The sequence below is a fragment of the Pipistrellus kuhlii genome, unplaced genomic scaffold, assembly GCF_014108245.1.
Source record: "Pipistrellus kuhlii isolate mPipKuh1 unplaced genomic scaffold, mPipKuh1.p scaffold_m20_p_17, whole genome shotgun sequence".
In the NCBI taxonomy this organism is placed as follows: Eukaryota; Metazoa; Chordata; class Mammalia; order Chiroptera; family Vespertilionidae; genus Pipistrellus; species Pipistrellus kuhlii.
In genome coordinates, this window is record NW_023425482.1 from 4,279,592 (window position 1) to 4,294,393 (window position 14,802).

At 50.9% G+C, this 14,802-nt stretch overlaps 1 protein-coding gene across 2 annotated transcripts; it reads left to right on the forward strand.

Annotated features, from left to right (window-relative positions):
• Positions 1-9,839: 9,839 nt before the first annotated feature.
• On the forward strand, positions 9,840-14,785 carry SLC22A31 (solute carrier family 22 member 31). Of its 2 annotated transcripts, XM_036440893.2 has the most exons (9): positions 9,840-10,274; positions 11,869-11,972; positions 12,068-12,222; positions 12,482-12,650; positions 12,854-12,999; positions 13,093-13,201; positions 13,326-13,540; positions 13,952-14,063; positions 14,297-14,785. In XM_036440893.2, exons 1-9 carry the CDS (start codon positions 9,897-9,899, stop codon positions 14,601-14,603), a joined length of 1,695 nt encoding a protein of 564 aa, XP_036296786.1. In that variant the 5' UTR covers positions 9,840-9,896; the 3' UTR covers positions 14,604-14,785. The 2 variants fall into 2 exon arrangements, with proteins under 2 accessions (XP_036296786.1, XP_045438546.1); XM_045582590.1 differs by lacking the exons at positions 9,840-10,274; positions 11,869-11,972 and having other exon boundaries at positions 12,095-12,222; positions 12,417-12,650.
• The last annotated feature ends 17 nt before the right edge of the window (positions 14,786-14,802 follow it).

A 14,802-nucleotide genomic window follows, 5' to 3' on the forward strand; every position in this document is an offset into this window, starting at 1 on the left:
AAAATCAATAAAATATATTAAAAAAAAAAAAGTCACATACATGAGGCACAGAAAACCCTAAGCAAGAAGAACCCAAACAGGCCCATGCCCAGACATATTATAATTAAAATGCCAAAAATTAAAGACAGAGAATCTTACATGCAGCAAGAGAAAAGCAAATTGTTACCTACAAAGGAGGTCCCATAAGGCTGACACCTAATTTCTCATCAGGAACTCTATAGGCCAAAAGGGAAAGGCATGAAGTACTCAAGATAATGGAAAACAAGTGTCTAAAACCAAGAATACTATATCCAGCAAGGCTATCATTCAAAATAGATGATGAAACAAAGAGCTTCCAGAAAAAAGAAAAAGAAAAAAAAAAGCTAAAGGAGTACATCACCACCAAATAAGCATTACAAGAAATGCTAAAGTGACTGCAGTAATGAAGAAATAAAGACAGAAACCTAGGCATAATCAATTAAAATGGCTATATATAAGTATCTATCAATAATAACCTTAAATGGAAATGGATTAAATACTCCAATCAAAAGACATAGGTAGCCCGACCAGTGTGGCTAAGTGGTTGAGTGTTGACCTGTGAACCAGGAGATCAGTTTTCAGTCCCCAGTCAGGGCACATGCCAGGGTTACAAGCTCAATCCTCAGTGTGGGATGTGCAGGAGACAGCTAATCAATGATTCCCTCTCCTTCTCCATTCCTCTCTGAACTCAATAAAAATATATTTTTAGCCGAAACCAGTTTGGCTCAGTGGATAGAGTATTGGTCTACTTACTGAAAGGTCCCAGGTTCGATTCCGGTCAAGGGCATGTACATTGGCTGCGGGCACATCCCCCGTGTGGGGTGTGCAGGAGGCAGCTGGTTGATGTTTCTCTCTCATCGATGTTTCTAGCTCTCTATTCCTCTCCCTTCCTCTCTGTAAAAAAATCAATAAAATATATATATTTAAAAAAGACATAGGGTAGCTGAATGGGTAAAAAAAAACATGACCCAACTATATGCTGTCTATAAGAAACCCACCTCAGAACAAAAGACATACACAGGATGAGAATGAAGAGATGGAAAAAAAATTTTTCCATGCAAATGGAAAAGAAAAAAAGCTGGAGTAGCAATACTCATATCCAACAAAATAGACTTCAAAATAAAGGCCATCAAAGATACAACAAAGGTCACTACATAATACTAAAGGGATCTATCCAACAAGAGGAAATAACCCTGGTAAACATATATGCACCCAATATAGGAGCACCTAAATATATTTTTAAAACTTCTAGAGGACTTGAGAGATCAACAACAATACAGTCGTATTAGGGGACTTTTAACACTCCGCTGATTTCACTTGGATAGATCTTCCAGACAAAAAATTAACAAGGGAAGAGTGACTCAGAAGGACACAATGGATTAGATGGATTTAACTGACATTTACAGAACATTTCACCATAAAGCAGCAGAATATACATTCTTTTTAAGTGCACATGGATCATTCACAAAGATAGACTATATGTTAAGATACAAAACAAGTCTCTACAAATTCAAGAAGACTGAAATAATATCAAGCATCTCAGATCACAGTGGAATGAAATTAGAAATCAACTACAGTAAAAACACTCAAAAACATTCAAACCCATGGAGTCTAAAATGAACACACAACCTGAAATCTCTGGGACACAGCAAAAGCAGTCCTAATAGGGAAGTTCATAGTATTTCAGGCCTACCTCAAAAAACAAGAAAAAAATTTAACCCTATAAATTAAAATACTAGAAAGTGAACAAGAAAACCCCAGAATAAGTAGAAGGAAGGAAATAATAAATATTAGAGCAAAAATAAATGACAGAGATTTTTTTTCATACAAAAAAATTCAATTAAACCAATAGCTGGGTCTCTTTTTGTTGTTGTTGTTGTTGTTTGTTTATTTGTCTTTTATTAACTCTCCTAAAATAACCCAAAAATGTTTTTCCATTGATTTTTTTAGGGAGAGAGGAAAAGACAGGAAGAAACACTGATGTGAGAGAAACACATCAATTTGGTTGCCTCCTGCATGGACCAGATCAGGGTCCAGGCCGGGGAGGAGCCTGCAACCAAGGTATGTGTCCTTGACTGGAATCAAACCCAGGGCCCTTTGGTCCGCAGGCTAACGCTCTATCCACTGAGCCAAACTGGCTAGGGCCAAGAGCTAGTTCTTTGAAAGGATAAATAAGATTGATGAATCATTAGCCCAACTCATCAATAGACAAAGAGAGAGGACCCAATTAAATAAAAACGGAAACAAAAGTGAAGAAGTAGCCGAAACCGGTTTGGCTCAGTGGTAGAGCGTTGGTCTGTGGACTGAAGGGTCCCGGGTTCGATTCCGGTCAGGGGCATGTACATTGGTTGTGGGCACATCCCCAGTAGGGGGTGTGCAAGAGGCAGTTGGTCGATGTTTCTCTCTCATTGACGTTTCTAGCTCTCTATCTCTCTCCCTTCCTCTCTGTAAAAAATCAATAAAAAAATATATTAAAAAAAAGTGAAGAAGTAATCACTGACACCAAAGAAATACAAAGGATTATAAGAAAATACTGTGAACAACTATACGCCAACAAGCTGGGCAATGTGGGTGAATGGACAAATTCCTAGAAAAATACAATCTCCCAAAACTGAATCAGGAAGAATAAAAACTTGAATAGGCTAATAACAATTGATGAAATAGAGCAGTAATCAAAAGACTCCCAGCAACCAAAAACACGGGTCTGGACAGTTTCACAGGGGAGTTTTACCAAACATTTAACGAAGAACTAATATCTATATTCCTCAAACTATTCCAAAAAGTCCAAGAGGAAGAAACACTTCCAAACTCTTTTTATGAAGCCAGCATTATCCTAATTCCAAAACCAGATAATGATACTACAAAGAATTACAGGCAAATATCCCTGATGCACATAAAAGCTAAAATCCTCAACAAAATATTAGCAAATCAGATCCAGCAATATATTAAAAAGACAATCCCTCATGACCAAGTGGGATTTATTCCAGGGATGCATAGCTGGTACAATATTCCCAAATCAACAAACATTATACATCACATACACAAATTGAAAGACAAAAATCACATGATCATATCAATAGATGCAGAAAAAGCATTCTACAAAATCCAACACTCATTTTTGATAAAAACTCTCAGCAAAGTGGGAATAGAGGGAGCATATCTCAACATGATAAAGGCCATATATGACAAACCTACCATGAAAATCATACTCAATGGGCAAAAACTAAAACCATTTCCCCTAAGAACAGGAACAAGACAGGGATGTCCACTTTCACCATTCTTATTAAACACTGGAGGGCCAATGCACGAAATTCATGCACTGGAGGCGGGGAGGATTCCTCAGCCCAGCCTGCACCTTCTCCAACCTGGGACCCCAATCTGTCTGACTGCCAGTTTAAGCCCAATCTCGCAGGGACTGCTGGCTCCTAACCACTCGCCTGCCTTCCTGATTGCCCCTAACTGCTTCTGCCTGCCAGCTTGATTGCCCAACTGCTCCCCTAATCACCCACAACTGTTCTCCCCTAGCAGTCATCTTGTCGTGGCCATCTTGTGATGATGCGAGGGTCATCTAGGCTTTTGTTAGTATAGAAAGTATAGGAAGCCCTAGTCACAGTTATCAGAGAAGAAGAAATAAAAGGCATCCAAATTAGAAAGGAGGAAGTAAAATCTCATTATTCACAGATGACATGATATTGTACATAGAAAACCCTAAAGACTCTAACAAAAAACTATTAGATTTAATAAATGAATTTGGGAATGTGGCAGAATACAAAATCAATATCCAAAAGTATATGGCTCTTTTTATACACCAACGAGAGGCCTGGTGCATGAAATTTGTGCATGGGGGTGTTACACAGCCTGACCTGCACCTTCTCCATTCCAGAACCCTTCAGGGGATGTCTGACTGGGATCGGGCCTAAACTGGCAGTTGGATATCCCTCTCACAATCTGGTACCTTTGGCTCCTAACTGTTTACCTGCCTGCCTGCCTGATCGCCCTTAACCATTCTACCTACCTGACTGATCACCCCTAACTGCCTCTGCTTGCTGGCCTGACTTCCCCCTAACTGGTCCCCTGCTGGCCTGGTCACCACCCCCCCCAACTGTTCCCTGCCAGCCTGGTCATGCCCTAACTGCCCCCCGGCCAGCCTGGTTGCCCCCGGTCCAGAAGGAAGTTGGACATCCAGAAGATATCCGGTTGACCTGGTCCAATTAGCATATTACCCTTTTATTAGTATAGTCAGTGTTTCCTATAGATAATGAATGCTCAGAAAGAGAAACTAAACAAATAATCCCATTTACCATTGCAACAAAAAAAATTAAGATACTTAGAAATAAACTTTACCAAGGAGGCAAAAGAACTGTATTCAGATGTTGAAAAAACAGAGGAGATATAAACAAGTGAAAGAATACACTGTGTTCATGGATTGGTAGCGTCAACATTAAAATGTCCACACTACTCAAGGAAAGCCATAGATTCAATGCAATTAAAATACCAAGAGTATATTTCATAGGTCTAAAACAAATACTCAAAAAATTTATATGGAATCAAAAAAGACCCCGAATATCTTCAGCAATCTTAAGACATAAAAACAAAGTTGGAGGAATCACAATATCAGATTTCAAGTTATACTATTGTACAAAGCCACCATAATTAAAACAGCCTGGTACTGGCACAAATACAGGCATGTAGATCAATGGAACAGAACAGACAACCCAGAAGTCGACCCAAGACATTATGCTCAACAGTATTTGACAAAGGAGGCAAGAACATACAATGGAGTCAAGACAGTCTCTTCAATAGTGTTGGGAATATTGGACAGAGACATACAAAAAAATGAAACTAGACCACCAGCTAACATCATACACAAGGATAAACTCAAAAGGGATAAAAGTCTTAAATGTAAGTTGTGAAACCATTAAAATCCTAAAAAACAAAACAAAACAAAACAAAAAGAACAATAGGTAGCAAAATCTCAGACACCTTTCATAGCAATATGTTTATGAATACATCTCCTAGGGCAAAGGAAACTAAGGAGAAATAAAACAAATGGGACTACATCAAAATAAAAAAACTTCTGCACAGCAAAAGAAACCATCAACAAAATAAGAAAGCCCACTGCATGGGAGAACATATTTGGCAATGATAGAGCTGATAAAGGGTTAATATCCAAAATACTAGTATATAAGGAACTTGTACAAAGTAACAGAAGGAAGTCAAATAATCAAAAAAGTAACAGAAAGAAGACAAACAATCCAATCAAAAAATGGGCAAAAGACCTACATAGACACTTCTCCAAAGAGGACATACAGATGTCCAAGAGACATATGAAAAAATGTTCAGTCACTGATCAGCCCCAGCTGGTTTGGATCATTGGATAGTGTCAGCCTGCAGAATGAGAGGTCCCAGGTTCAATTCTGGTCAAGGGCACATGCCCGGGTTGTGGGCTCACTCCCCAGTAGGGGGTGTGCAGGAGGCAGCCAATCAATAATTTTTCTCTCATCATTGATGTTTCTCTCTCCCTTCCTCTCTGAAATAAAAATATGTTTTTAAAAAATGTAAATATGGAACTTCCATTTGACCCTGAGATCCCACTTCTAGGAATACATCCTAAGAAACCAGAAACACCAATCAGAAAGAATGTATGCACCCCTATGTTCATAGCAGCATAGTTTACAATAGCTAAGATCTGGAAACAGCCCAAATGCCCATCAGTGATGAGTGGATAAAAAGCTGTGGTACATTTTTGCCATGGAATACTATACAGCAGCAAAAAAGAAGAATCTCTTACCCTTTGAGACAGCATGGAGGGACCTGGAGAGTATCATGCTAAGAGAAATAAGTCAGTCAGAGAAAGGCAAGTATCACATGATCTCACTCATATGTGGAATCTAATTAACAAAATAAACTGATGAACAGAGTGGATCCAGAGACATGGAAACATAGAACAGAGTGCAGAATCTCAAAGGGAAGATGGGGGATGGTGGGTGGGTGGGTGGAAGGTAATTAACCAAAGACATTGTATGCAAACCTGCATAACCCATGGACACAGACTATATGGTGCCGAAGGCCTGGGACAGGGGCAAGGTGTAGGGGTGGTTGGAGGGAGTTAACGGGGGGGGGGGGGGGGGGGGGGGGAGAGGACATATGTAATACTTCCAACAATAATTACTAAAAGAAAAAACTGAAAAAAAAATATTAAAAATAATAATAATAATAAAGCAAAATACAAAACAACCATCATTCAGAACCACCTGAAAGTTAGCTGAATGGAAGCCTACAACTAGAGAAGTAAAGAAGCATGTTGATATTATCGATAGCAGAAGAGCTGGAGGCATGGAACAGTCTGGTCCAACACCCACGTGTGCCTTTTTTTTTTTTTTTTTTATCAGGAGGGATGTCTCAGCTGCAGAAGTCCCCTGTGAGAAGCAAGGGGTCCCACCCTCATACCAGGCTTCCATATCTAGGAAGAGAAGTCCCTGTGATTTCGGGCTATGAAAATCAGTGGGTCTGTGGCTGAGTGACACAGAGACTGCTAGAGAACCAAGTGCTCCTCTGAAAGGGCTGGCACACAAACTTACTTGGACTCAATCCCTCTGAGCTTCAGTGCAGGTGACTTTGGGGGACCCAGGGACATTCATCAGGGAACTGGATTGTTTGGCATCAGAGCAAGAACTCAGGGGCAGCTTTCTCCCAGATGGGGGTGCTCACAGGGGTCATTGTTTCTGTGCTGGGACCTCTTGCATTGAAGAGCTGACTGGCAGCCATATCTGAGTTTTCAGCTGTTTGCATCGGCTTTTCCTTATGAACAGCCTCTCCTTGTTCAGGCTTCAGACTTTGCTAAAATCCCTCAAACAAGAAGCATCAGGCATCAGCATGCCCAAAAACTATCAATGAAAGATCCAAAATCTGGCACTAGCAACAACCTGCTTTGCTTCACAGCTGGGCCTTGCCTGGGAACTTTACAAACCCAATACAGGTAGCAGCCATCTGCAGATCTCTCTGTAGCTCCTGCTGGTTGGACCACCTCAGTGGCTGACATTGTACCTCCCAGGAGGCATCTGGTGGATAGCTTCAGACCATACCAGATCACAATCCTACGTATCTACAAGTGACACACTCAAGGGGCAGGCTCAGTGAACATCAAAGCTCCACTGAAGCAAGTCCTGCACCAGAGGGATATCTCCTGCACAGCTGTTCTCCCACTGTAGTCATAGCTGGTCTGCACAGCCAAATGGTCAAGAGGTCAACTCCTCCTAGTGATACAAACAGCGGTGAAGTCTCAACTCTGAGACTGTGCACACAGCCCACACATTAGCACACCTAGAGTGCCCAGCTCAGGTGACTGGGAGGCTGAACCACTAGGCCCTACAGGACATCTACCATTGTATATGAGGTCACTCTACCAATTTTAGGAGACATATCAGCTCTACCTAATACAAAGAAATAAACACAGGGAAGCAGCCAAAATGTGGAGACAAAGAAACATGTCATAAATGTGCAAAATGGAAGCAAGCAAACTACTGGATACAGAGGAATTGGAATCTCCGTACATTGCTGGTGGCAATGTAAAAATGGGCAGCTGTTGTTGAAAATCGTTTGATGGTTCCTCAAAAAGTTAAACAGAATCACTACTTGACCCAGCAATTTCGCTTCTACACATACATCTGAAAGTTCTGAAAACAGGTAATCAAATACTGTATAGTTAACGCTCATTTAACATCAACAGTTTTGCCACTAAGGGAAATGACATATAACAAAACCAATTTTACCACAGGCTCGTCCTGTATAATAAAAGGCTATATAAATTGTCCTACTGTGGGAGTTCAACCGGCCCGGGGGTTAGATGTGCGATGACCACCAGGGGGTGGTGCAGAGCATGGTGGGGGTCAGTGATGCAGTGCTGGCAGCAGGTGGCAATGGAGGTGCTACTGCCCTGATGGGGCCCAATGAGAGTGGGACTGGGACGGGTTGGTGGAGGTGAGTGGGCGGTGCCAGGCCAAGGCAGGTGGGAAGGGAGGCCCTGGCTGGCAGCCAGCAGCCATTAGGGACCCTACCTGTGCATGAATTTCGTGCACTGGGCCTCTAGTTCATACATAAACAAGAGTGAAGTTCCTACAGCAAACCATCAACGTATAACAAAACAACTTTGAATGATGTTTTTGGAGAATATGCACCAATATTCACAGCACTAGTCACACAACAGGCAAAAAGTGGAAACCTAATGTCCATCAACAGGAAACAAAATGTGACAGAGTTATATAATGGAATAATTCTCAGCCATAAAAAGGAATGAAGCCCTGGCAGACAATGCAAAGTAAGTGAACCTTGAAAACATTCTTCTAAGTCAAAGAAGCCACACCGAAAGGCCACAAATGGTGTGGCTGTTGGGAATAGGAACTGATTAAACGATTACCGGGTTTTCTTTGGTGGTGATGAAAATATTTTGGAACTTGATAAAGGTGGTGGTAGCATAAAATGGTAAGTTTTATGTTATGTGTATTTCACCTCAATAAAATATTTTTAAAATCAATAACATTTTTAAACATTGCCAGTTAGAAAATACAATGCAGCCGAAACCAGTTTGGCTCAGTGGATAGAGCGACGGTCTGCGGACTGAAGGGTCCCAGGTTCGATTCCGGTCAAGGATATGTACATTGGTTGCGGACACCTCCCCGGTGGGGGTAGTGCAAGAGGCAGATGATAAATGATTCTCTCTCATTGATGTTTCTGACTCTCTATCCCTCTCTCTCTCTGTAAAAAATCAATTAAAATATATTTAAAAAATATTCATCTCCTTTAAAAAGAAAGAAAGAAAGAAACAAAGAAAGAAAGAAACAAAGAAAGAAAGAAAGAAATTACAATGCAAATCCACACTCCCTTCCCAAAACAACAGGAAGCAAACTACTTAGGAACATTCAGGTGTAACCTTTAGGACCTATTGCAAGGTTCCTCCAGAGGAAAAACAGAAGTTGAAAACAAACGCGACCTGCGCTGCGTTGCTCCTGGGAAGGGAAGCCTCCGCTAGGGTGCTGGTGTCGGTGCCCCTACTTAATTCACAAACGCAATGCCATTCCGAGTCTGTTCGCACAAGGACCCAGAGCTGGACAAAGTAACTGAAGCTGGCTTTACAAAATATAATGACGATACTCTTCAAACTTCTGCGAATGGAGCACCAAGCAGACTCACTGGACACCACACTCCGCCAGGGCTGCAGCAACGGCGGCCACAGGGAAGGGAAGGGCCGGGCTGGACCTAGGAACGGAAGGTCCGAGCCGCTCCCTCCCGCGGCTGCTGGGCAGCTCCCAGGCTGCCGGGCGGGGTGGGGATTTGGGAGGGAAATGGGAGGGTCGGCTCCCGTGCTCCGTAGGCCGACGCCAGGCCGTGAGGGCTCCAGTGCGCGTCTGGTCCGCGACCCCCAGTCACCCCGCGGCCGTCGGGCTCTCAGGTCGACGCCGAGACCCCGGACCCCGAAGCCACCTGACAGCGTCCTCCCGGGGCCCGCAGGACAGCCCAGGCTCGGCCTCCCGGGCGGCCGAGTCCCGCTGGCCACACCTTCGCAGCCCGCGGGCCCAGGCTCCGTAGCCCCAGGCCTAGCTTTGCCCTCCGGCTTCGCCCGGAGCCCCGCCCCAGCCTCCGCCCCCTGGCCCCGTGCCCGCCCCTATGACCCCGCCCCTACGACACCGCCCCAATAGCCCCGCCCCCAGACCCACCTGCTGACCCCGCCCCCGACGACCCCGCCCCCAGGCCACCTGCCGGCCCCGCCCATTAGGCCCCGCCCCCAGGCCACCTGCCGCCCCCGCCCATTAGGCCCCGCCAGCCGCAGGCTCTCCCGACAGGTTTCTCCCTCACCGGTCTCGCCCGGCGCAGAGGCGTCCATGGAGCAGGAGGTGCGGGTGCTGCGCGCGGCCGGAGGCTTCGGCCGGGCGCGGCGCCTCCTGGCCGCAGCTTCGTGGCTGCCGTGCGTGGCGCTGGGGCTGGCGCTGGGCTCGGAGCCCCTGCTCACCGCGCTGCCCGCGCACCACTGCCAGCCGGACCCCGCGCTGCTGCCCCCCGCGCTGCGCTCCCTGAGCGGGCCCGCGCTGCTGGACGCCAGCGTGCCCCGCCTGGGCCCCGCGCGCGCCCGCAGCCCCTGCCTGCTCCTGCGCTACCCCGAGCCCTCGCCCGGCGCCCGCCCCAACGGCACGCGGTCCTGCACGCGAGGCTGGCACTACGCGCTGCCCGCCGCCGGCCTGCTGCGCAGCCCGGTCACCCAGGTGCGAGAGGGCTGCTCTTCTGCCCCCTGTCACCCGCCTCTGCTCCTCTCCTTCCTAACCCCCTTGTTGTTCCCCATTCCTCTGCCCTCCTGTCCCGCTTCCCCCATTTCTCTGTTCTCCTTCCTTTATCCCCTCTCCTCTGTTCCCCCTTCTTCCTCCCCCTCTTTTCCCCCTCCACTTTCTGTTCCCCCTTCTGTTCCCCTCCTTTCTCTCTCTTCCTCTCTCCCCCTCCTTCCTCCCGTTTTTTCTGTGCCCCCTCCTTTCTTTCCCGTTCTATCCCTCTTCTCTTTTCCCCTTTTTTCTCCCACTTTCCTCTATCCCCCTTCCTCCGCTACTCCTTTTCTTTGTCTCCCCTCCTTCACTCCCATGTCTGCCCTTGGTCTCCTGAGGCTCTCATTTGGGCGTGCTGCCCCCCTCTCTGATGGGGCAGCTGGTGCCCTGGTGATTGGGGTGCCAGGTAGAGTCCAAGGCCCACTGGCTGCCCAGGTGGGCAGGCAGCCTGGGGGAGGAAGACGAGGAGTTGAGCTGAAGGTATGATCAGGTAGGCGTCACCAGGAGTTCAGTGCCAGGAACACTTTGAGCAACCTGTAGCTTTGGGCGATGTCCAGACTGGGTTTCCAGAACAGAAGGCTTTGAATCCAGGGAGCGATACCGGCAGTTCAGTGGGGAAAGGCAGACCTCCCACCTGTGAGGCGGGTGCAGGATGGACTAGAGGCAGGGGTGCCCGAGGGGGCAACTTGGGGGTCTGGGCGAGAAGAAATGGGGGAGAGGGCAGCTAGTACCTCCTGACCTAACTCCCTTTGGCAGCCTCGGCCCCACAGCTGCGCCCCAGCCCTGGGAGGTTCGGCCGTGTGGAAACTGGAGCGAGGTTGCCACATCCCTGCTGGTCCTGTCTTTGGCCCTCCAACCAGCAGGGCTTCCCCCCCCTTTACCCCCCCCCCCCATTCTGTTCCACCACACACCTGCTTCCTGCTGGTGTAGCGATCAGGCAGCTGGATTTTAAAATTAAAACTCTGACACACCGTGACTCCACACAGTATGTTAAGCTTGTACAAGAGGCACAGGACCTTAGTGGGAAGGTGGGAGGTGCAAAACGGAGGTCAAGTGCGCTTGCCAGGAAAAGCAGGTGAGCACAGCTCTGCAGGCGGTTCCGGGAGCTGCTCTTGAAGTGAGCAGGGCAGGGGCGGAGTGAGGGTAAGGCCCGGGAGGCCCTGGGCACAGCAGGTAGGAGCCAAGGTCAGCCAAGGTCCAGGCACTGGGGAGAGTGAGGGCTGGAAAGAGGTGAATGAAACTCCATCCAGAAAAACAGAATCCAGCCTTGGGGCTCCATGTGAGTACTCTGGGGACCACAGGTCATCACCCCTTGGGGGCTCAGCCCAGACATCTTTCTGATTCCATGCGAGGCCCACCAGAGTCAGGAGACCACACTGTGTGACCTCGAGCAGGTCCCTTCCCTCTCTGTGCCCCCATTTCCCCTTCTATCAAGGGAGGATTGGAGCAGGATGTCTAAGTCCCCCTCCAGCCTGATACTCCGGGAACTTCAGCAAGGGGGGGGGGGGGTCTGGCTGGCTGACAGTGACGGTGTCCCCTGCAGTGGAACCTCGTGTGTGAGAATGGCTGGAAGGTGCCGCTGGAGCAGACAAGCCACCTCCTGGGCTGGCTGTTGGGCTGTGTCATCCTGGGCACGGGCTGCGACTGGTGAGGTGCTGCCCCTCCCTGGAGCCCCTCAGGGCCCAGCCGAACCCCTGAGCTGCCCTGACTGGCTCCCGTGTGTGTCCCCCACCGCCCACCAGGTTTGGCCGCAGAGCTGTGTTTGTGGCCTCCCTGGTGCTGGCCACAGGCCTGGGGGCCGGAGAGGCCCTGGCTGCCAGCTTTCCGGCCCTGCTGGGCCTGCGGCTGCTGCACGGGGGGTCCTTGGCAGGGGCCTCTCTGGCCCTCTACGTGACTCGTGAGTACTGGGGGGAGGGGGACTGGAGAGGGGCACCCACTCAGGCTCGGCCTCCCACCCCACTGGAGGGGACGACAGCCGCATGAGGGCTCTTCTTGGGACGATGGAGGGCGCTGTTTGCTGTCTGCTGTTTGCGGGCGGGCTCAGGTGCTGGAGTGGGCAGTGAGTTGGCTCAGATGCCCACTCCTGGGCAGGTCAGCAGTGGTGCCCACAGCCCCGGGCAGAGCAGCCTCGGCCTCAGGCGTCTGTGTCTGCTCAGGCCTGGAGCTGTGTGACCCCCCGCACCGCCTGGCGTTCTCCATGGCGGCCGGCCTCTTCTCCGTGGCGGGCGCTCTGCTGTCGCCTGGCCTGGCCCTGCTCGCACAGGACTGGCACCTTCTGCAGGGGCTCTGTGCCCTGGCAACGGGACTCCTGCTGCTCTTCTGGGGGTACGTACGGCAGGAGACAGCCGGCAGCCTCCTGGGAGCCACCGTCACTTCCTCCACACCTCCGAGCAGCGCGAGGCGGGAGGGTGTAGCTGGGGATGCGGGAAGCCACGTCCTGTCCTGGCCCTGGCTCCAGGGAGGACGGGCACTGGCCCTTGTTACCCTCTGTGTGGAAGACCTGCAGGCACCTTACCCCACCCCTGCAGGTTCCCAGCCCTGTTCCCCGAGTCTCCCTGCTGGCTGCTGGCCACGGGGCAGCTGGCCCGAGCCAGGAAGATCCTGTGGCTCTTTGCGGAAGCCAGCGGCGTGGACCCTGAGAGCAGCTGTGAGGAGGAGAGCTCCCTGGCTGCGGGTAACGCGCCAGCCGGGAGGAGGGAGCCTGGGTGCGGGAGGAGGGAGGGCGTCACCCCACCACACACCTTCTCCTGCTCTCTCATGTCTGTAGAGCTAGAGGTGCTGTCTGCTGAGAACCCCCAGCCCCAGCGCCACTGGGTCCTGGAGCTGCTGCACACGCGCGTCGCCTGGAGAAACGGACTCATCCTGGGCTTCAGTTCGTGAGGAGAGGAGGGTGTGGGTGGGCTGAGAGGGATGTGTGCCCCCCACCCCCACCCCTTCTGGGGGTTCAGTCGCCGGAGTCCTGAGTTCTGGCTGAATGCATAGCTTTGCCCTCTCCCCCAGGTTGGTCGGTGGGGGCATGAGAGCCAGCTTTTCCCGAAGACTGGCCCCTCAAGAGCTGGCCTTCTACGGACCCTACTTCCTGGGGGCTGGCCTGGAGGCGGTGGCCACCGTCTTCCTGCTGCTGACGGTGGACCGCTGGGGGCGCCGCCTGGTCCTGCTGCTGGGCACGCTGGTCATGGGCCTGGCGTCCCTGCTGATTCTCTCGGGGGTCCAGTGTGAGTGCAGGGCCCCGTGGGCGGACAGGGTCACCCTGTTTGGCTGAGGTCAGCCCGATAGAGAGGGAGGGTCCTGGGATCAGCCCCCTCTGGGGCCGTAAGAGAGAAGCATGTGTGTTGGGATGAGGCTACTGTTCGCTTTACCTTGCTCATCTCCCCACTGTGCACCCAGAGAAACTGAGGCCCACGGAGTTAAGGGCCTACAAGGATATACACGAAGGGGCTAACTGTAAGGGTCTGGTCTGGACGGGGGCGCCTGGAACGCTGGTGCCAAACCCAGAGTGCAGGTGCAGGGGTGAGGAGTTGGCGGGGGGCGGGGGACAGGCCCGGCAGGACCCCTTGAGACATGGACAAGGGGGGAGCCTGGCACCTGGGGCCTGGTCAGCATGGGACCCCTCTCTTCACCCCCAGACCTGCCGGGCTGGACTGTGCTGTCCCTCTCTGTCCTGGGGCTCCTGGCCGCCCAGGCCGTGTCCACCCTCAGCAGCCTCTTTGCCGCTGAGCTCTTTCCCACGGTGATCAGGTGAGCATGGGCTGCCCCGCCTGACTTCCTGGGTCCTGCCAGCCCAGCCCCCAGGGCCCTCTCGGGGTTGGACACCCCATACCACTCCCTCCCCAGCTTCACCCAAGACTTCTCATTCAGTCACATCTGGAGTCCAGATGGTCTTTCCGGGTGGCACGGGGGACACGGCTCAGAAAGGGCAGGAACGGAGGACGGCGCCGGCCCAGGCGGTCACCCTGCGCCCTCTCCTGCAGGGCGGCGGGCCTGGGCCTCGTGCTGGGCGCCGGGTTCCTGGGCCAGGCGGCCGCCCCCATCGCCGACATGCACGGCCGGCGGGGCTTCTTCCTGCTGCACGTGGTCTTCGCCTCCTTCGCCATCCTCACCCTGGTGTGCGTCCTGCTGCTGCCTGAGAGCCGGGGGCGCGGGCTGCCCCAGGCGCTGCAGGACGCCGACCGCCTGCGCCGATCGCCGCTCCTCCGGGTCCGTCCCCGCCAGGACTACATGCCCCTGCTGCCCCCCGCCCACTGCTGGGCTCAGACACGGCTGGCCCAGGAGGGGTGACTGGCTGGACAGACACACCTCCCCTCAGGTGGCCGCGTGTCAGTGTGGGCGGGGGGGTCTCAGGGAGGAGCTCTGGGCTCACTGTGAAGGCGGAGTCCTCGGTTGGGCCCCTTGTTCCTGGGGGCCCTGGCCTCCTCACCCCAACCACCACTTGGGAAGGATAAAAGCATCCATGGAACTTGGCATCCTCACTGGTTCT

What these genes read in the sequence shown, in the direction of transcription:
- SLC22A31 (XM_036440893.2), top strand. Translation starts at nt 9,897, where the DNA reads ATGGAGCAGGAGGTGCGGGTGCTGCGCGCGGCCGGAGGCTTCGGCCGG. An exon ending in CTCCTGCTGCTCTTCTGGGG is followed by an intron (nt 12,651 to 12,853) that starts GTACGTACGGCA and finishes CCACCCCTGCAG; the next exon opens with GTTCCCAGCCCTGTTCCCCG. An exon ending in CTCATCCTGGGCTTCAGTTC is followed by an intron (nt 13,202 to 13,325) that starts GTGAGGAGAGGA and finishes CCTCTCCCCCAG; the next exon opens with GTTGGTCGGTGGGGGCATGA.